Genomic DNA, 22,671 nt, shown 5'->3' on the forward strand with positions numbered 1-22,671 from the left:
ACACATCGGGACTAGTGCATTTTGGCCCGATTAAGCGGCTGCCCCAATTATCCGAAGTTTCACGTAAATAGTTAAAAATACAATTTACCCCCCCCCCCTTTACAATTAGTTCACTGTACAATCAAATCACGTTACGACGAACTCACCACAGTAAAGTACCGTTCACTATACGATGTGCAGTAAGCGCCGGTCATTGTGATCACGTTTGTGAATTGAATTTTAATTCTATTAAACAGCGATTCTAATTAGCAAAAATAGGAGGAATGTTATCCACAGGCTATAAAAGTAAAGATATATTAAGCACAAATTTACTCTCTATTACCTTACCAATTAAAAAATTAAATGATACGTGAAAATCGGAAGAATATACGTGATAATCGGAAGAATTAATACGTACTGTAATAATGTGTACATACTAACTAAACTAGTTGACATTTCTGTTTACTGACATTCATGGGTGGGGGTTAAAATTTAAAACAGTAAAAAGATAAGCAATCAATAACAAAGAACACGGCACACACAAATTGCAAGTAACACAACATGCGCAAGTGAGAACAGAGTCACAAATTACGAAGCTTTAAAAATAGGAATGAAGAGAAGATCTGAAAATTAATTTTTTTATTTGATTGAAGATTTCATGGAAGTGTAAACACATTTTACCATAATAACCCACAGAATTCCAGCTGTCGGTATTACCGAAAATTCAATAAGATCGAGTTTACTGTCCGTTTATGATCCAATAAACAGGTGACTGCTAATTGTTTTTATTGTTTTATTGTTGTGACCTCCAGAAATCCGACCGAACTACGTGGTACGGTCGGAGACAATCGTACAGTAATCTCAGGTGCTGAGGTCTCCTGCCCCGATTAAACGGCATTTTGTCCCAATTAAGCGAAGTAAACTATGGCTATTTTCTCGATTGGTTTTTGTTTTTAAAGATTTGCCCCAAATAAACGGCTGCCCCGATTAACCAGTGGCCCAAATAACCGGAATTCACTGTATTTATTATTATTATGTTTTTTCCCTGTCTTTCTGCAATAAGGAGGGCTCTCCTGTAGTCAACTTTTTCTTCCCGAGCATCTTGTGAGATGCATGATGACTCTTCCTGCCCCTTTCAAAATTGGCCGTGTTGTACGCAATGGCATATCGCCACATTATCTCATGCCACAGAATCCATAACAAAAACTGTTGTTAACTAGATCCTGGATGCCAGTGTGTGCCCTGCAAAAGTAAATTTAAGAAAGAAGAGGGTAAACGTGGCCACATGGAATGTAAAATGTTTAAAAGAAGGCAAGATGGATATGGTCATTAATGAAATGGATAAGTATAAAATTGATAATTTAGGAGCAACCAAATCATATGGACAGGACAACGTCAAGGACATGGAAGTGACCAAATAAAAGAACATGGTGTCACTGTCATTTCGAATAAGGAATGTTCAAGGTCTCTTCTTGGATGCAATCCTATGAATAATAGAATGATCACAGTTAGACTTCAGAGCCAGCCAGTAAATCTCACAGTTTTAGTTGCATATGCACCGACATCCACAGACGAAAATATGGACATTTATTATGAAAATCTCCAGTTAGCTCTTCATCTGGTCCCAAAAAAGGATGTTTTGATACTCATGGGTGATTTTAATGAAAAAGTAGGCAAGACAGTTTCTTCTAGTCCGGAATATAGTAGTAGTAGTAGTAGTGGCATGTGATGCAAGAAAGCAAGTGTATGAGCTTATGCAGTATCAGCCAAAAAAAAAAAAAATCACACCATTCCCTCCAAATGCCTGTCCAGTTCCTCCTTAAATTTATTCAACCTATCAATTTCCACAACGACAGATGGAAGTTTGTTCCAGCAATTAACCACCCGCTGGCTAAAGGCAAATTTCCGCACATCTATTCTACATCTGTCCTTCCTCAATTTCAATTTATGCTCCCTTAGGTTCGTAATCTGAACAAGTGGAAGGATCCCATCAGAATTTAGCGTGCTCAATCCATTCAAATCTTTATACACCTCAATCAGATCACCGTGCAGGTGCCTAATCTCCAGTTGCTGCAATTTGCAGAACTTAAGCCTCTCTTGGTAAGAGAATCCCTTCATTCCCCTCACCAATCTTGCTGCCCTTCTCTGTACATGCTCAAGCAAATCTACATCCTTCCTAAAATGAGGCTTCCAGACCTGTACACAGTACTCAAGCTGTGGTCTGTCCATTGCCTTATACAGAGGGGCAATCACCTCCTTTTCCTTGCTAGCAAAATTCCTATATATCATTGACAAAACCCCATGACCTGCCCTGGCAGCCTGTCTGCATTGCTCAGAAAACTTCATATCTGACTGCACAATTACTCCCTGGCCTTTTTCATTTTCTACCACCTTAAGTGTAGTACCACACAGTTGGTACGTTTCTCTGGGGTAACTTCTACCCATATGCAGTACTTTGCATTTGTCAAGGTTAAACTTCAGTTGTCACTTCTTAGCCCATCTGCCCAAAATTTCCCACTGTACAGAATTTAAAAACTGTCTGAGACCACTGTACTCACCTTTATGGAAGTAAAAAGCCTTTTCTTTACCTCTGATGGTAATTATATCTTTAAGTAAATCCCACAGCACTACACTGTGATCACTGTCACCTAGTGGTTCCTTTATCTGCAAATTCTTAATACACAAATGATCACTGCTGATAACCAGATCAAGAGTATTACCCTCTCTGGTTGCCTTTCAAACATGCTGCTGCAGAAAACAATCATCCAATAAATCCACAAAAGTCTTACTAGTGTGTGAGTAACAAACCCACAAGTTCCAGTCAATATCTGGGAAGTTGAAATCCCCCATTATAAGACATTCTGATTTATTAGCCCACTCTATTTCTCTGTACAACTGTTCATTGTACTCATTCAAGTCATTAGGCCTATAACACACTCCTACTCTTATTTTTGCTTTTGCAGTGCTTATATCACACCAAACTGACTCAACAGTGCACTGTTCATCTGTATCAACTGGATGCACTTCTTTTGATTTTATGTTTTTCTTAATTAACAGCATAACACCTCCTCCCTTCCTATCCTGTGTATCCTTTCTGTACACATTATACTCCCCAAATTCCAGTTCTCCATTCCTTATATATATGTGACACCACATCTCTGCTATCCCAACAATATCCACCTTTGGCGTCTTGACCAACACATCAAATTCTTCAAATTTATTTACTATACTTCTAGCATTGGTATACCTTCAAGTATACATGTACCTATCCTTATTATTAGTTACCCTAACACATCCCATATACCCATCTGTTTCACGATGACTGCCATTTGTCCCTGAAACCCCTAGCACACCTCGCTCCAGGTTGCTACTTATTCTAATAGAAGTTGTGCAAGAATCACGTTCACCTTTGCTGCGGCTACTTTTAACCTTTTAGTCTGTGAACACCCCTCCCCAAGCTAGCAGTTTTCTGACCCACCTAACACTGGCTCGATAGCATCAGTGAATATTCTTGCACCCTTTCTATTTAAGTGTATCCCATCTCTGTAGACGCAGTCTCTCCTGTTAACAAGCACAGACCACTGAAAAAAATTCTACCCCTAGAGGAAATGAGCCTTGCACATTTCCTCTAGGACTGAATTGATTGACAAGGCTCTCATCATATACTCCCTCCTATCGTGTTTGGGCAGCATTGCAGACACTTTCAAATTTAACCCTAAATGTGGGTAGGTTTGGGCTTGGCCCCAGAAATGAGCGGGGTGAAAGTTTAATTGAATTTTGTCGAACAGTCTTGTCAATATGTAACACCTGCTTTCAGCAGCACCCAACAAAGCCCTACACATGGAAATCTCATAATCATAAAGCAAGGAATCAGATTGATTATATCGGATTGATGGGATCTATCCAGTTATATTAAAGGAGGTGGCAAAGCAACTAAGCAAACCCTTAGCCATAATTATGGGAGCATCCTTGGACTCAGGGGAGGTTCCCACGGACTGGAGATGTGCAAATGTATCCCCAATTCACAAAGGGGGGATGGAAGGGTGACACAAGTAATTACAGACCAGTTAGTTTAACTTCTGTTCCAGGTAAAATAATGGAGTCGCTGGTTAAAGATGCATTGCAGGATGATCTAGACAAGACTGCAGCAATAATTCAGACACAGCATGGGTTTGGTAAGGGAAAGTCTTGTCTGACAAATTTGATAGGATATTATAATGTGGTTACAAAGGAACTGGATGCAAAAAATAATTTTGATATCATATATTTGGATTTCAGGAAAGCTTTTGACACTGTTGCGCATGGAAGACTATTGTACAGATTGGAGCAGAATGGTATTAAGGGTAAGTTGCTACAATGGATAAAAGGATGGTTAAGTGCTAGAAGACAGAGGGTGGTAATCAATGGGTGCTGCTCTTCTTGGACTAATGTTATTAGTGGAGTCCCACAGGGTTCGGTGTTAGGTCCACTGTTGTTTTGTATATTTATCAATGATATTGATGAAGGTATATCAGGCTTAATGTGGAAGTTTGCTGATGATACAAAGGTTGGCAGGGTTGTTAATGACAGTGTGCTACTGCAAAAGGATCTAGATAATTTGGGCATATGGGCTAAGAAGTGGCAACTGAAGTTTAACCTTGACAAATGCAAAGTACTACATATGGGTAGAAGTAACCCCAGAGAAACGTACCAACTGTGTGGTACTACACTTAAGGTGGTAGAAAATGAAAAAGAACTGGGTGTAATTGTGCTGGCAGATATGAAGTTTTCTGAGCAATGCAGACAGGCTGCCAGGGCAGGTTATGGGGTTTTGTCAATGATATATAGGAATTTTGCTAGCAGGGAAAAGGAGGTGATTGTCCCTCTGTATAAGGCAATGGTCAGGCCACGCTTTGAGTACTGCATGCAGGTCTGGAGGCCTCATTTTAGGAAGGATGTAGATTTGCTTGAGCGTACAGAGAAGGGCAACAAGATTGGTGAGGGGAATGAAGGGATCCTCTTACCAGGAGAGGCTTAAGTTCTGGAAATTGCAGCAGCTGAAGACTGGGCACCTGAGAGGTGATCTGATTGATGTGTATAAGGCCTTGAATGGGTTGAGCACGCTGAATTCTGATGGGATTCTTCCACTTGTTCAGATTACGAACCTAAGGGGGCATAAATTGAAATTAAGGAAAGACAGATGTAGAATAGATGTGCGGAAATTTGCCTTTAGCCAGCGTGTGGTTAATTGCTGGAACAAACTTCCATCTGTTGTTGTGGAAGTTGATAGGTTGAATAAATTTAAGGAGGAACTGGACAGGCATTTGGATGGAATGGTGCGATTTTTTTTTTTTTTTTTTGGTTGATGCTGCATAAGCTCATACATTTGCTCTCTTGCATCACATGCCACTACTACTACTACTATATCCTTATGCAGCAAAGTTGGCATTCCAGTGTAATCACAGAAAAAACACTCCCTGGAGCAGATTGTTGCAGTGATCATTAGCTACTCCACATAATTCTCAGTCTGAAGCTGAAAAAGATCATGAATAAGTTTTTCCCTAGACGATTGGATGTAGAAAATATTCCAAATGATTATATGCTTGAAACAGGCAATCGTTTTCAAGCTCTATTTGAAAATCAGTTCGAGCGAGAGATTATTGGTATTGGTTGCGGTGCACTTATCATTCACAATTATCTCCAGTGGGCTGTCGACTGTCTACCAATTGATATTGATTGTTTTGCATTGAAAATATATGATACTTTTTTATATACACAGTCTGAGTTGTAGAACTTAAAAACTTTTGTGAATTTGCAGGAGACAATTATGCAAAATTATTGGAACATGGAAATAGGATATTTTTGTCCATAGGCCCATCAATTGACAGAATTTTAAGCATGTTTGACTGACTTTGTTCATATTTTCTTTCTCAAGAGAAATGTTCTGTTATGTTGAAAAAATTATTTGAAGATCTCTGTTTGAAATTATGATATTGTTGTCATTTGCAAGTGATCAAGTTTCAACATTCCAAACATATATTAGTTTTATTGAAAAATGATAATATTTCAGCTACAAAAGTAGCTATGAATATTGAAAATCTTACAAACATATTAGTAGCCAGAAAAAACAAACTTTTTAAAACAACAGATATTAAAAATAAACTAAAAATGTTAATAGACGGAGGTGAAATTAGTGAGGCCAAGTTTTTAGAAGTAGTTAAAAACTTTTAAGAAACCATCTTAGAATATGTAAACAAGTGGAAATGCAGCTTGGGAAATTCTGAAAAATTTAAATGGGTATTACAGTTTCAACAAGGAGTTTATTCCACAAACAGGAGCAGAAAGCTCTCCACGGAATAAAGAAAACATTTCTGCCTCAAATATATGGTTCAAATATTTTCTGAATTCAGTGAAAAATGTCTAGCTTTCCAGGATTTTAGTAATGTTGTAGAATTTTTTCTTTGCTTACGTGGAGGTACGGCGTCCGTGGAGAGAATATTTTCCCTAATGAATAGTATGTGGTTGAAGGAGAAATCCAGATTAAGCGTTGGAACCTTGAAAGCCATGTTAATTATAAAGAAAAATTGTAATGTGGATTGTGATAAGTTTTACGACAAAAGCATTTTGTTGAATATATTTTTCTGCTCTTTCCGAACAACATTTCTTCTCCCCATCCCATTTTGGCCTCCATGAGTCATGGAGGTAGGAGTTGATATTAACCATCTGTGTGCCAGAAACAAGGATGTTGAGAGAAAAAAAACTTGAAGTCGGTTCAAAGCATCAGCTCATTCATCTTCCTGCTTTCATTGTTCCCCATCCTGTTTTGGCCTCAAGGAATTACGGTCAGCCTAGTTATAGCTAAAATTAGAATTTAACTGGGTTTTCCAATTTTTTAATATGAATTCATAATGAAAATCTATTAAGCAAGAATTTTTATATAAACAGATTTCCTTTCACATGTTTTTTTTTTTGGCTCCCTTTTAATTTTACTGTTTTGTTGTCAGCAGAGATTTTAATGTTTTAAATGGTAACTGCACTGTTATTGTAGTTTTTTTTTTAAATAATGCTGTACTTTAAAATAAAAATATTAGACAGCAGTGCTGCATCTACTTAAATATATTTTCAAAATTGTTTTATGGGGAGTTTATAGGGAGGTAAATTTATAGTATAGTGCCTAACTAGGAAATAAGAATGAACTCAGCCATATTATCATAGATAGACTGCATAATGTAACAGCCCCATCTTACCCAGTGTGGTGAGCTGTGAATAATTTAACAATGGCACTTTTTCACATAAAAAAAGTCAGCAAAAGTGCCGACTTTTTGATGTGAAACATCCTTTGGGGGGGGGATACCTTTCATATTCCACGATTTCCTGTAATATATGTTTAAAATTTCTTTCAATGGTATCATTATTTTCTTTATTTAATTTAAAATCACTCTATTGAATTAATAACTTACCTTTAAGGATAAAACAATGCCTTTAATAACTTGTCACGAGGTAATTTTTTAAATGTGTTCTTACTTTCGATTTTGTTTCGTTCAAATTCTTTCCACTTCAACATGCTCTCAATTTTAGCTTCATAATTTCCTTCAGAATTTTTTAAATTAGCAATAGCATTGATAGTTCGAATAATTAATTTATTTGCTTTTACCTTAGTTATTCTGTAAAGATGCTGAAAAGCAAGAGAGCTCCTGCAGGATATTGATCATTAGTGCTAAATGGTTTTTCTTAACCATTTAGCACTAATGGTTAAGAAAAGTCGATTAAAAAGTCGATTTAATAATCCGGAATATTTAACTTCTGATTCAAAATGTTTGCTCAGTATGGGATAATGCCCTTAACCTGCAGTTGCCATCCGCAAGCTAAAAGGTGCTCATCATAGCCCGAGCATACGACCGATCTTTATAGTTTCCACATCAACTTCTTTAGCAATCATCCCTAATTTGCGCTGGATTTTTGATAATTGGTGATATAATGCATATGTTTTTTTTTTTTTTTTTAATTATTGCCTGTATGCTATTATATTTTAGATCATTTTCTACACAGTGAAAGCCTCTACTAAATTTCAAAATCTGCTAACATTTCATCTTTGTAAAGTTTATGTATATTTCTCCATCTACGTTTACATGGTTACGGTAGCTGAATATCTGAGTGATTCCGATATTTTGCACAATATTCAAAGAACTAGTGACAGTAGCAACGTAGAAGGGAGAGGCAATTGAGGCAACTAAGATATTATATAAACTTTGTGCATGTTTGTCAGAGTAAAGGGGAACCACAACTCTGGTTGACTAGAGGCTATTATCCATGTCGTGAATCTTCTTAATCTTCTGACTGGCTATGGAAAGCATATTGACTAGCGTGACTTCTTTTTTTTTTAGCATTAGCATTAGCATTAGTAGAGGCATTTGATGCAAGAAAGCAAGCTTATGCAGCATCAGCCAAAAAAAAAAAAAAAAAAAAAAAACCCACTTCCACTTCACCCCTCTGTTCGTTCAAAATACCTGTCCAGCTGAGCCTTAAACTTATTTAGGCTATCAACCTCCAACACAAGGGATGGAAGTCTGTTCCACCAACCAACCACTCGCTGGCTAAAGGCAAATTTCCGCACGTCTATCCTACATCTGTCTTTCCTCAATTTGAATTTATGCCCTCTCAGGTGATTTTTCTGAGCTAGAGGAAGAATCCCATCAGCATTGAGCATGCTTAAACCATTCAAGGCTTTATACACCTCTATCAGATCACCTCGCTGGTGCCTAGTCTCCAGACACTGTAATTTGCAAAACTTAAGCCTTTCTTCGTAAGAGCACCCCTTTGTTCCATTCACTAATCTTGTTGCCCTTCTCTGTACTCGTTCCAGCAGCTCTACATCCTTCTTGAAATGAGGCCTCCAGACCTGTATACAGTACTCTAGGTGTGGCCTGACCATCGCCTTATACAATGGAATAATCACCTCCTTATCCCTGCTGGAAAAATTCCTGTATATCATTGACAATACTCCATGAGCTACTCTTGCAGCCCGTCTGCACTGCTCAGAGAACTTCATATCTGCCTGCGCAACCACCCCCAAGTCCCTTTTATTCTCTACCACTGTCAGTGTAGTACCACAGAGTTGATACGTTGCTCTGGGGTTGCTGTTTCCCATGTGTAGTACTTTACATTTATCAATGTTAAACTTCATTTGCCACCTCTCAGCCCATCTGCTCAACCTTTCCAGATCCTGTTGCAGCAGCATAGTGTCAGTAGAGTCCTTGACAACCCTGCCAACCTTTGTATCGTCTGCAAACTTGGACATTAAGCCCGATATACCATCATCAATATCATTTATAAATACAGAAAACAATAATGGACCCAACACTGAGCCCTGAGGGACTCCACTAATAACATCAGTCCACGATGAGCAGTGTCCATTGATTACCACTCTCTGTCTTCTCCCCCTCAACCACCCCTTTATCCATAGCAGCAATTTGCCTCCAATGTCACACTGCTCCAATTTGTGTAGCAGTCTTCCATGTGCAACAGTATCAAAAGCCTTTCTAAGATCCAAGTATATAATATCAAAGTTATTCCCTGCATCCAGTTCTTTTGTGACTGCATCATAGTATCCAATCAAGTTGGTCAGGCAAGACTTCCCCTTAACAAAACCATGCTGTGTCTGAGCTATAACTGAAGTCTTGTCTAAATGATCCTGCAGTGCTTCTTTAACCAGTGCCTCCGTTAATTTTCCTGGAACAGAAGTTAAGCTCACAGGTCTATAATTACTTGTGTCAGCCTTTGATCCTCCTTTGTGAATTGGGGTCACATTTGCACATTTCCAGTCTATGGGTACCTCCCCTTTGTCCAAGGAAGCTCTCATAATTATGGCTAAGGGTTTGCTTACTTCCTTTGCTGCCTCCTTTAATATTACTGGATAGATCCCATCCACCCCGGGTGCCTTTCTTGTGTTTATCTTCAACAGTTTCTCCTCCACTTTACTCCCAGTTATTTCAAGATTCTGTACCTTACTGCTAGAGTTGAATACACCTCTGGCATTCCCCTCGCTGAATAACTCCTCATGTGTGAATGTCGATGCAAAATATTCATTTAGTTTGTTAGCTACCTGAGCAGGATCATCAACACTTGACCCATCAATATCAAGTGGACCAATCTGATTCATCCCCTTCCTTCTAGAGTTTACATAAGTAAAGAACTCTTTGCTGTTTTTCTTTGCATCCCTTGCCAAGGATTTCTCGTAATCTGCCTTCGCCTGCCTAACCTCCTTTGTAACTTGGTTGCATATCAACTTGTATCTATCATAGGCTTCTGTGTCATGTGTTAATTTGTATGTATTCCATGCCTTTTTCTTCTCTGCCATATGTCTCATTAGTTCATCTGACATCCATTTTGGCCTAAACCTTGAACAATATTTCTTAGTTGGTATGTAAAGCCTAGTAGCTTCCAAGATAAGTTCTTTGAATGCTTCCCATTTTGAATTTGCTGTTGGTAACATCATCAGTTGGTCCCACTGTATAGAATTTAAATACTGTCCCAGTCCATCGTAGTCGCCTTTACGGAAGCAATAACCCTTCCCTTTACCCCTAATGGTAGTTACCTCTTTGAGTAAATCCCACTTCAGCACACTGTGATCACTGCCACCTAGTGGTTCATTTATCTGCAGATTCTTAATGCATGAAGAATCACTGCTGATAATCAAATCAAGAGTATTACTCCCTCTAGTTGCCTCCCGAACATGCTGATGTAGAAAACAATCATCCAATAAATCCACAAAAGTCCTGCTAGTGTGTGAGTAACCAGCCCCCAAATTCCAGTCAATATCTGGGAAATTAAAATCTCCCATTATAAGACACTCTGATTTACTGGCCCACTCTATTTCCCTGTACAGTTCCTTATTATACTCATCAGAGTCATTAGGCCTATAGCACACTCCTACTCTCAATTTTGATCTCCCAATGTTTATGTCACACCAAACTGACTCCACACTGCACTGTCCAGCGATGTCGACTGGCTTCACTTCCTTGGTTTTTATGTGTTTCTTAACTAATAACATAACCCCTCCTCCCTTCCTATCCTGTCTATCCTTTCTGTAGACGTTGTACTCCTCAAATTGCAGTTCTGCATCCCTTATATCTGTGTGACACCACGTCTCTGATATCCCAACAATATCTGCCTTCGATGTTTTGAGCAATACCTCAAATTCATCAAATTTATTTACTAAACTCCTAGCATTGGTGTACACGCAAGTATACCTGCACCTGTTTCTATTCTTAGCTACCCTAACACAACCCATGTGTTTACTTGTACCGCAATGGCTCCCAGCAGTCTCTGAAATACCATGCATCTTGTTTTTCAGGCTTCTGCTCATTCTAATAGAAGCAGTGCAAGAATCTCTTTCACCTCTGCCAGTGGCTACTGTCAATCTATTGGTCTTTGTCTCCCCCCAAGCTAGCAGTTTTCTGACCCACCTAACACTGCCTCGATAGCATCAGCAAATATTCTTGCACCCTTTCTATTTAAGTGTATCCCATCCCTGTAGAAGCAATCTCTCCTGTTAACAAGTACAGTCCAGGCTGAAAAAAATTCTACCCCTTGAGCCTTGCACAATCTTTCCAGGGCCAAATTGATCGACAAGGCTCTCATCATATACTCCCTCCTATCATGTCTGGGCAGAATTGCAGACACTTTCAAATTCAACCCTAATTCTCGGCTTTTGTTCAACATTGACCTGTACTTGTTAAGTAATTCTGCCGATCTCCTACTCTTAATATTATTAGTGCCAATGTGTACAACTATATCACCTTTTGTGCCCTTAAAAGATGATATTCGCTCTACAACGTCATCAACCTTTGCCCCTGGCAGACATACCCTGGTCCTGTTCCACCTATCTTTTTTACAAAGCATGTTCCCCGTTTCCCTGACAACAGAGTCACCAACAACTACTAGTTCCTTCGGGACCAGCGCATTCTGCCTTAGGGGTTGTCTCTGTGTGTCATGCAATGCCCAAGTGCAAGCTCTGGCGTTGATGTGGGCAGCTGAGAGCTTGATGAGCCCCTCAATTTAGTTTCTTCGAGGGCATCCACCCTGTCCTTCAAGCTCTTATATAGGCCCACAAGAACGCTGAGTTGTTGCCTGATATCGATACACTCCTTGCATCGCGCACACACAAAGACATCCCCCTTGGCAGTATCATGTCCCGTACCCGATTGCTCTGCAAACATCAAGCAAACAGTGCATTTTATAAGGCTGTGAGTCAGAGGACAACTGCCCCCTGCTCTGAGCCACAGCACTTCCATTAGCTTGAGCCTTTTGCTTTGCTGCTCTGGTCTGAGTCATGATTCTATTAATTTATTAATTAATTATGTTATGTTATTAATTATATTACGTTTGTAATCTAAGTCGTTATATGTATTTATTTAAACGTACAATTTAACTGCTAACGAAGTTCAACTAACGCTATCTAGTACGGTATATAACCTACGGTATATCTAGTACGGTATCACAATGGCGGGAAAGTTACTAACGGTAACGGTAGTTACGAACACGTGGAAACCCTTACCGATACTTTTACAAGGCCGAGTGATATATTCTTGGTATATGACTCCATAGATGTAGGGACACCACTAACATTGTGAAATGGTAATCCCTTTCAACCTTAATTCATGCTATCTAATTACCTAAATTGCCTAAAGGCCAGAGGTGAGAACAATGCATACAAAATTTCCATATAATGACGGATTAGGAGAGACAATTTTGTCTCTCCTAATCCATCATTATATGGAAATTTTCTTCGTTCAACAGAAACTATTTTAAATGTAATTGCCAAGGGGAATTAAAAAATAAATGCGCTATAAAGAAGTTTGTTAAACTGAAGTCTGACTGTAATTAAATCAAAAATGAAGCAATTTTAAAATACATAACTGATCGACCCACCGTAGTTTCGGCTATGGATACTCAATAATTGCATTCAAGGTTTGGTTTGTAAAATAAATGATCATCTCAACAATGGGCTCACAAATTTTCAAAAAAAAAAAAAAAAAAAAAAAAAAAAAAAACAAATGGGCTCACAAATTTTCAAAAAAAAAAAAAAAAAAAAAAACAATGGGCTCTCGCATGCCCATGTGAGCCCACTATAGCTCACCACTGACCTTACCTGAGTGGTCAAGCTTGAAAGTAAAAGAAATAGCTTTTTTCTGTTTTTTCACTGATGTCCTTTGAGTTATTTGAGTTCTTTCTGGAAATCACCATGTCGGTGAATACTTAATACCTTGGAAATCATTTTCCATAGAAATTAGTATAAAATAGTTTGCTTTACATTGTGGATCAGACTGTAGGACCCCCCCCCCCTACAAGGTATATTATTTTGGTTATAAAGAACACAAGTGAATTTTGCAGCTGTAGTATAATTAAGGAGAACACTTCAATGAGGTCAGTAGCAGGAACATATAAAAATATAGAAACTGTTCATCATATCATGCACACTTTGCATCCTGCCTTTTGCAACTTTTGCTATTTTAAATGTGATTTCATCCCTGAAAAGAATGTCACATGCTGTTGTTAAAAAAAAATTATAACTGAATATATTTCAACTGATAAAAATATGTTAGCTGGTTCCATCTTCCAGAAAAATTATTAGTTTTGGGAGTGTCCCATGTGCAGTTAACATTTCATTGATGCACTTGTATTTTTTATTGCATCTCTTTTTGAAGAGAAATGAGGAAGGAACTGAACACCTATGGTAATTACTCTCAGATAACTACTGTTGTTTATAAAATTTGCCTAATTGAAGGAATATACTTCAGAAGAGAATACAATAGCTCAGTGGTCCACAGTCTGAAAACCATTCCAGTGCCTGGCTCTGCTTTGTGAGGTCTGTAGTTTGTTTCCTCTAGTGTCTATTTCCGAAATTAGTGTTTTGCCACGAACTGCATTTTTATGTCCCTCTTGGGGAGGAGGGACATGATCACACTCATGTTATATCTGAAACCATGGTATTGCTAGGCACAGCTTATTGGGGTTGCTCTGCATGTGCATAAATGAAACTAAAATACAGTTAAACCTTAATCCAGAATTAAAAAATCTGGCATTTTTTTGAAAATATTAGGAAAAAAATCTCAAAAATCTAGATATTACTTAGCAAGTTCCGTGCTATATCACTTATTATATTCAAAAATGATGTCCATCAAATATCTGGGATATTTACTGTTACTTCAATGTATGCATCAGTTAAACATGAAAAGGAACTGCTCCCTCCCCACATTTAAAAAATAAATAAAGAGCTGTTGTTTGTTTCCTTAAAGCTTTCCTGTAACTTAGGAAGTTTCCCCTCATCACATTTTAAACCTTAATTTAAAAAACTTAAGTACAGTTTGAATAATAGTAGCTTTCAGCGATAGCAACTGAGAGACACATAACACAGTAAATATCACTAAACAATCCACTATAATCAAGATAGTGGCAATGTTGCTTCACAGCACTGTTGGAATATTGCATAATATTTCTGCAGTACTCGAAGATCTGTGCACTTTACTGATAGTAAAGTTATACAGTGTTGAGTTTTAAAATCTGGAATTTTTGGAAATCTGGCGACAAATTTCAAAAATTCTAGATTTCTGGAACTAGCATTAGCCTACTGATTCGAAACTGATGATCATCACTGTAAAGTATTTTAAGATAATTACAAATTTGACGATTGATAAGCAATTTCATGTACAGTTATGTAAGCAGCAGCCATTATCAATCCACTACAGGATGGAAGCCTCCTCAACAATTCGTGTTGAGGGAAATGGACTGTAATCTGTCATGCTGGTCCAGTGTGGGTTGGCAGATCGACTGTATTTAGCAGAGGGCTTGAACCCCAATCTACTCAAAGAGCATGTGCTACTGCACTCCTGCTCCTGACCACTCAGCTACGGAAGCCACCCTTCACGTACAATACTCACCTTCGATCAGTTAAGCACCGAGCATGATAACCGAAAGCTTAAAAGCACTTTAAACAAGATGAATGAAATAAAATTAAAAAGATACAGAAAGATACATAGATACATGCACATTCTTTTAGAAATTTTTGTTTTATTCTATCCATCCTGTTTAAAATGCTTTGCTGCTTTAAATGAACATTCTTTGCACTTATCAAGAGTGGAGGTGAGCATTGTAAATGATATAACCTTACATTCTTAATCTGAACAAGTGGAAGAATCCCATCAGAATTCAGCATGCTCAACCCATTCAAGGCCTTGTACACCTCAATCAGATCACCTCACAGGTGCCTAGTCTCCAGCCGCTGCAGTTTGCAGAACTTAAGCCTCTCTTGGTAAGAGGAAGTTGTGATATACTTTGTGAATTAAACCCTTTGTATCAAATAGGTTTTTATCAAAGATTTAAATTAAACTGCTAATTCTATTAAGAGTAAGTAAATCAATGTAATTAAGTAAAATTAAGAATAATTGTCAAAACCTTAACACTTTAAATATTATGTTACAATGCTAGTTACACTTTAATACTGTGTGAATTAAAATTGTAATTAAAGTAAAATTTATTTTACTGTTTTGTACCAAAATTTGTGTGCATTATGAAATAGCTCTAACCAAGAATGCTTTATATTTATTTTCCAGCCATTATGTTCGGCAAATTTTAGAAGCTGTGCGATACTGCCATGACAACGATATCATTCATCGAGACATCAAACCTCACTGTGTATTATTGGCAACAAAAGAAAATTCAGCACCAGTCAAGCTTGGAGGATTTGGTGTTGCAATTCAGTTAACAGGGGAAACTATTTTGAATGGTGGTAAGTTGTTAAAACATTACTGAGGCTGAAAATATCTGTTTGGATAATTCAAACTTTAGTTCTGATATTGAATTAAGAAACAGTAGTTATGTTCCTCTGAAACCTAATGTATTGCAAGTTAAAGAAGCTTAACACTGTATGAGTCTTCATCAGCATACTAACATCCTTACAGACACTGCAAGTCCAGGTTTGCACCCAGTTCTGTAGGAACTAGTGTCCACTAGTGTCATCCATGTAATGACACAAATCACAGAACATTAATAATTGGATCACAAAGTGACAGCTGCTTGCTAAAAATGGTATGCATATGAAGTTGAGGTTCAGAGAAGGTCAAAAAAAAAAAAAAAAAAAAAAAAAAAAATACACCAAGAAATAACCATTTTAAAGTGATGAGAGAAAATATATGGTTTGATAATTGGAAGTAAATAAAGTCAAAATATGGGAATAAGAGGGGAAGGGAGGGGAAAACTACAGTCATCTTAGATAGCTACATGAATGTTCATTTGGAAGCCAAACATAAGAAACTAGAAGGTAATAAATTATATTGGAATGAATATTCTAGCTAATCTGCAAGGTTATAGATTTTCAAGGGAATATAAATGAATTCCCCCATTCAAAATAATAATAATAATAATTAAAAAAAAGAGGTGGGGGAAGCAAAGGCACTGTTTTCTGTGTGTTGAGAAAAATGGTTTTATTATAGCTGAATGAATACACATGGTTAAGAAGCAAGCAAGGTTTGCTTCTTAACCATGTTTCAAGAAATTGTGTGACAAGTCTGCTGGATCTTGAGAGATTCATCATGTTACTGTGGGTAATGTATTAATGAAGAAGTATGATATCTGGGATTGTACTGGCATTTGAGGTTCCTGGGCTGGTACTTTATTAAATCTTTGAACTGGTGTCAGCACTTGACTAAGGCTCCCTGCAAACGTCATGGGGGCAAAGAAATTGTGTGACAAGTCTGCTGGATCTTGAGAGATTCAGATCATGTTACTGTGGGTGATGTATTAATGAAGAAGTATGATATCTGGGATTGTACTGGCATTTGAGGTTCCTGGGCTGGTACTTTACTTATTAAATCTTTGAACTGGTGTCAGCACTTGACTAAGGCTCCCTGCAAACTTCATTGCAATCCTAGAGACTAACCTGAAGGAAATCCTGAAGAACTGTTATTAAGAGTAGAGGTGGACCATCTTCACAGCCTTAGTTGAGATTAACTTTGTCAAAACTGTGAATATATAAGCACTGTATTCATACTTTCACATATATTCATACTTTCAACCACATTAGGCATACATGACCACTTTGCTCTATTTGATCACTTACTTGCAAAGCATTGGATATTAGGACCTTTGTCCTCTAAGACAATATAGTGGCTTTGTCACTATTTTACAGAGGTCTAGGTGGCGCCTCCGTAGCCAGGTGGGAAGGAGCAGCAGTGCGTAGCACACACTTCTTGATTAGACCGGGGTTCGAGCCCGTCACCACCAAATACAGAGGATGCGGAAAGTTCAGGGAATGGCCACTGCATATCCCGGAGCAATATGGCCTTAGTTGCTAATGCTCCTAAAAACCAAATAACAACAACAACAACAACAACAACAGAGGTCTAGGTTAAGTCTGGCTGATCTGTGGATGATGTTCCTCTTTGCTTTGATTGGATTACTTTTTAAAATCTGAACCTAATATTTACTCAGATTGTTCCACTGAAATTATTCTTGTAGGTATGAAATATTTTCTTCCTCACTTCACCCTCAGCTCTTGTCCTTTATCCAAACAACAGATTGGCAATAAGCAACATGTGGCAGATTGTCCTTTTTTGTGTTGGGAAAAAAATAATAAAATATATATATATATATATTTAAAGTGTTTTTCTTTTGTGTGGAAATTTGCTCATGCCAACCAATTTCTAGAAGTGCCAAATCCCTTTCTTCCAGTTATCATCCCATTGGACTTCAACACTTTCCGAAGCAGTGGAAAAATGTATCCACTGCAACCTCTTACACTATTTAAAACCCTTCCATCTTATCAGTGATATAGATTCCATCACTGTTGGTTCACTGGTGATATATTGATTTATATTGCTCATTTTTGGACATATTCCATGGAAGAGTTAGAAAAATTCAAGTAATTTGCTTCCAACATTCCTATGGCTTTGGATCACATTTGGCATAAAGGTCTAAATAAGATGATCTAAGGTCTAAATGCTGATATCTTTCTGACTGCTCACCAAATGTGATCATAGAATGGGCCATACTCTGACTTCTCAACTAATGCTAGAGTTCAGAGACTAATGCTAGAGTTCTTCTCTTTCCATTCCTTTTTTTCCCCTTTATGTTAATGACCTACCATTTTCTGAAAATTCTGTGCCCTAGTTTTGTTAATGATAGTGCAGTGCACTACGTTCCACCTTCTGGTTTGGCAAACCTCTGCATTTCTGTTGCTTGCCTTTACTATAACTTTTCAAATATCCCTTAAAAAAAGTTAAATGCTGATCTGCAGATAATTCTCTACTGAGGGGAAAAAACTTAGTTAACTTCAATCCTTCTAAAATTAAGGCATAACTTTTTCTCACAAAAAGACAAAAAGTTTGCTACTCTCATCTTCAGCAGCCTTCAGATTTATATACTTGATCACATGTCTTTACTAGGGATTACCCTGACTTATATAACCTTTCTTGGTATAACCATATCACAAATATTGTTTTCTCTTTTGCTTTCTTGTTAGTTTTCATATCAACAGCTGCTAACCTTATACAACAATTAAAAAAATCTGCCCTTCTATACAATATTGGTCCCACATCAGGGTTAGTGCGATAAAATCTTTGCTTCCACTCCCAGACTATTCAGAAGAGGGTAGTGAAGTTAATTAAGCATTCCTTACCTAAAAGTATCACTTTCTGCTGTATACTTACTCTGTAGCTATTTCCTTGGGCACTGATCTGAATAAGCTTATGTAATTGCACTTTCTTTTGCCAAACTAGTTCACATACATGCTCGACCTCTCTGATATTTATTTGTGATTCAGCTTCAAATCCACTGAACTTAGTTTCCCTCATTTATCTCTTCTACTTCTGTTATTAAGAACAATCTTCCTTCATATCTATTACTTCCAAATTAAAACTACATAAATTCAAGTTCAATATCATGTTGACACTGAACTTGTATTGACTTGAATGATTGAAAAGACATTATTCAAGCCATGCACTTTACTAGAGTACTTTACGTTCTAATGTGTTTGGTGTCATCATAAAAAAAAAAAAAAAAATCCTCATTATAGGCCACAGTAAGTTTTCAAGTCCTCTTCATTTAGAGTTGTAGTTAATTAACTCTAGATGAAGAGTACTTCATTTAGAGTTGATTAACATCTTTGTTCCAGCTAGCAAAGATCTTGTATATCATTGACAGAATCCCATGGGTTGTTCTAGCAGTCTCTTTGCTCTGCTCAGAGAATTTTGTGTCAGACTCGACAATTACCTCTAGATATTTTTCATACTCTACTGCCTTGAGTTTTGTACCACTTGAGTGGTATGTTATACTGGGATTACTCTATTTGAACATAGTACCTGGCATTTATCACTGTAAAACCTCAATTGCCATTTTCAGCCCATCAGTTGAGTTTATCTAGATCTTATTGAAGTAACATACCCTAATTACTGTCATCACGTGTGTGCACCATTGTATGATCAGCGAAGTTAGGCATCCAACTTAAAATACCTAATATCATTAATAAATATTGAAAACAGTAAGGGACCCAACATTAACCCTTGTGGAACCACACTGATCACATGAGTCCATGAAGAGCAGTGTCCATTTATAACCACTTTGTGTTTTATTACTTAACCATGCCTTTATTCATAATATTAACTAGTTTCTAATGCAACATTTCTCAAATTCATGCAATAGTCATATATGTGTTTGAAATATGAGGGGCATTTGTAAAGTTCATGGCCTGAGTGTGAAGGGTTTATTTGAGGAGTTTGGTAACATGTTGAAAAGTTCCCTTTGGAGTCAATACACTTTTTCCACAGATGCTGCAATGCATTGATTCCAGCTGCAAAGAAAGTTTTCTCTTGGGGCCATATACTACCACATAAAGCCCATATACTACCGCAAAAAATCTACAGCTTGTTGTTAGTCATGGTGCTAACATTAGCATTAGCAGAGGCATAGGATGCAAGAAAGAAAGCTTATATAGCATCAGCAAAAAAAAAAAAAAAAAAACCCTTCCCATTTTACCCATCCATTTACTCCAAAAATTTGTCCAGTTCTTCCTTGAATTTATTTAAGCTAACCACTTCCACTACAACAGAAGGAAGTTTGTTCCAACTGTCAACCAACCCTATAGGTCTGTTTGTTCCAACCCTCTGGTTAAAGGCAAATTTACTCACATCTATTTTACAATTGTCTTTCCTCAATTTGAATTTATGTCCCTTCAGGTGAGTAATCTGCACAAGAGGAAGAATCCTATCAGCATTGAGCTTGCTCAAACCATTCAAAGCCTTATACACCTCAATTAGATCATCTTACTGGTACCTAGTCTCCAGAAGCTGTAACTTGTAGACTTAAGCCTTTCTTGGTAACAGCAACCCTTTGTTCCACCCACCAATCTCTTTGCCTTTCTCTGTACTCGTTCCAGCAATTCCACATCTTTTCTAAAATGAGGCCTCCAGACCTGTATACAGAACTCAAGGTGTGGCCTGACAATTTCCTCAAACAAGGGGACAATCACCCCCCCCATACCTGCTAGCAAAATTCCTGTATATCATTGAAAAGACACCATGAGCTACTCTAGCAGCCTGTCTGCAATATTCAGAAAACTTCATATCTGACTGCACAATTACCCCAGGTCCTTTTCATTCTCCACTACCCTGAGTGTAGTACGTACCACCCAGTTGATACGTTACTCTGGGATTACTGCTACCCATATGCAGTACTTTACATTTGTCAATGTTAAACTTCAGTTGCTACATCTCAGCTCATCTGCCCAACTTTTTGTGATCCTGTTGCAGTAGTCACTATCATTACTGTCATTAACAATTCTGCCAACCTTCCTGTCATCTGCAAACTTAGACATTATTGTTGGTGACTCTATTGTCAGGGAAGCGGGGAACATGCTTTGCAAAAAGGATAGGTGGAATAGGACCAGGGTATGTCTGCCAGGGGCAAAGGTTGATGACGTTGTGCGGATATCATCTTTTAAGGGCACAAAAGGTGATATAGTTGTACACGTTGGCACTAATGATATTAAGAGTAGGAGACTGGTGGAATTACTTAGCAAGTACAGGTCACTGTTGAAAAAAAGCCATGAATTAGGGTTGAATTTGAAAGTGTCTGCAATTCTGCCCAGACACGATAGGAGGGAGTATATGATGAGAGCCTTGTCGATCAATTTGGCCCTGGAGGGATTGTGCAAGGCTCAAGGGGTAGAATTTGTTTCAGCCTGGACTGTACTTGTTAACAGGAGAGATTGCTTCTACAGGGATGGGATACACTTAAATAGAAAGGGTGCAAGAATTTTTGCTGAATCGATGCAGAGTTAGGTGGGTCGGAAAACTGCTAGTTGGGGGGGGATACAAGGACTAACAGATTAACAGTAGCCACTGGCAGAGGTGGAAGTGATTCTTGCACTGCTTCTATTGAAATGAGCAGAAGCCTGAAAAACAAGATGCAGGATATTTCAGAGACTGCTGGGAGTCATTGCAGTACAAGTAAACACATGGGTTGTGTTAGGGTAGCCAAGAATAGAAACAGGTGCATGTATACCTGCGTGTACACCAATGCTAGGAGTTTGGTAAATAAATTGGATGAATTTGAGGTATTGCTCAAAAAATCTAAGGCAGATATTGTTGGGATATCAGAGACGTGGTGTCACACAGATATAAGGAATGCGGAACTGGAATTTGGGGAATACAATGTGTATAGAAAGGATAGACAGGACAGGAGGGGAGGAGGGGTTATGCTATTAGTTAAGAAACACATAAAGTCCAAGGAAGTGAAGCCAGTCGACATCGATGGACAGGGCAGTGTCGAGTCAGTTTGGTGTGACATAAGCATAGGGAAATCAAAATTGAGAGTAGGAGTGTGCTATAGGCCTAATGACTCTGATATATTGTACAGGGAAATAGAGTGGGCCAGTAAATCAGAGAGTCTTATAATGGGGGATTTTAATTTCCCAGATATTGACTGGAATTTGTGGGTTGGTCACTCGCACACTAGCAAGGCTTTTGTGGATTTATTGGATGATTGTTTTCTACATCAGCATGTTCGTGAGGCAACAAGAGGGAGCAATACTCTTGATCTGATTATCAGTAGTGATTCTTCATGCATTAAGAATCTGCAGATAAATGAACCACTAGGTGGCAGTGATCACAGTGTGTTGAAGTGGGATTTACTCAAGGAGGTAACTACCATCAGAGGTAAAGGGAAGGGTTTTTGTTTTCGTAAAGGCGACTATGATGGTGTGAGACAGTATTTAAATTCTATACAGTGGGACCAATTGATGATGTTACCAACAGCAAACTCAAAATGGGAAGCATTCAAGGAACTAATCTTGGAGGCTACCAGGCTTTACATACCAACTAAGAAATATTGTTCAAGGTTTAGGCCTAAATGGTTGTCAGATGAACTAATGAGACATGTGGCAGAGAAGAAAAATGCATGGGATACATACAAATTAATGGGTGACATGGAAGCCTATGATAGATATAAGTTGGTCTGTAACCAAGTCGCAAAGGAGATTAGGCAGGCAAAGGCAGACTACTAAAAATCCTTGGCAAAGGATGCAAAGAAAAACAGAAAAGAGTTCTTTACCTATTTAAACTCAAGAAGGAAAGAGATGAATCAGATTGGTCCACTGGATATTGATGGTTCAACAGTTGAGGATCCTGCTCAGGTGGCTAACAATCTAAACGAGTATTTTGT

The 22,671-nt window shown here is 38.0% G+C and overlaps 1 protein-coding gene across 6 annotated transcripts in view; it reads left to right on the forward strand.

Annotated features, from left to right (window-relative positions):
• The window catches only part of LOC150084231 (peripheral plasma membrane protein CASK-like), a 1,403,586-nt gene that overhangs the window by 322,050 nt on the left and 1,058,865 nt on the right, over positions 1–22,671 (forward strand). For all 6 annotated transcript variants that reach the window (XM_090375948.1, XM_090375952.1, XM_090375953.1 and 3 more), the window contains exon 5: positions 15,570–15,745. In XM_090375948.1, coding sequence (XP_090232074.1) covers positions 15,570–15,745 — 176 coding nt within the window. The remainder of the gene's footprint in view (positions 1–15,569; positions 15,746–22,671) is intronic.

The sequence above is a fragment of the Mastigoproctus giganteus genome, chromosome 6 (genome assembly GCF_048544385.1).
Source record: "Mastigoproctus giganteus isolate SK-2022 chromosome 6, ASM4854438v1, whole genome shotgun sequence".
NCBI classification, from domain to species: domain Eukaryota; kingdom Metazoa; phylum Arthropoda; class Arachnida; order Uropygi; family Thelyphonidae; genus Mastigoproctus; species Mastigoproctus giganteus.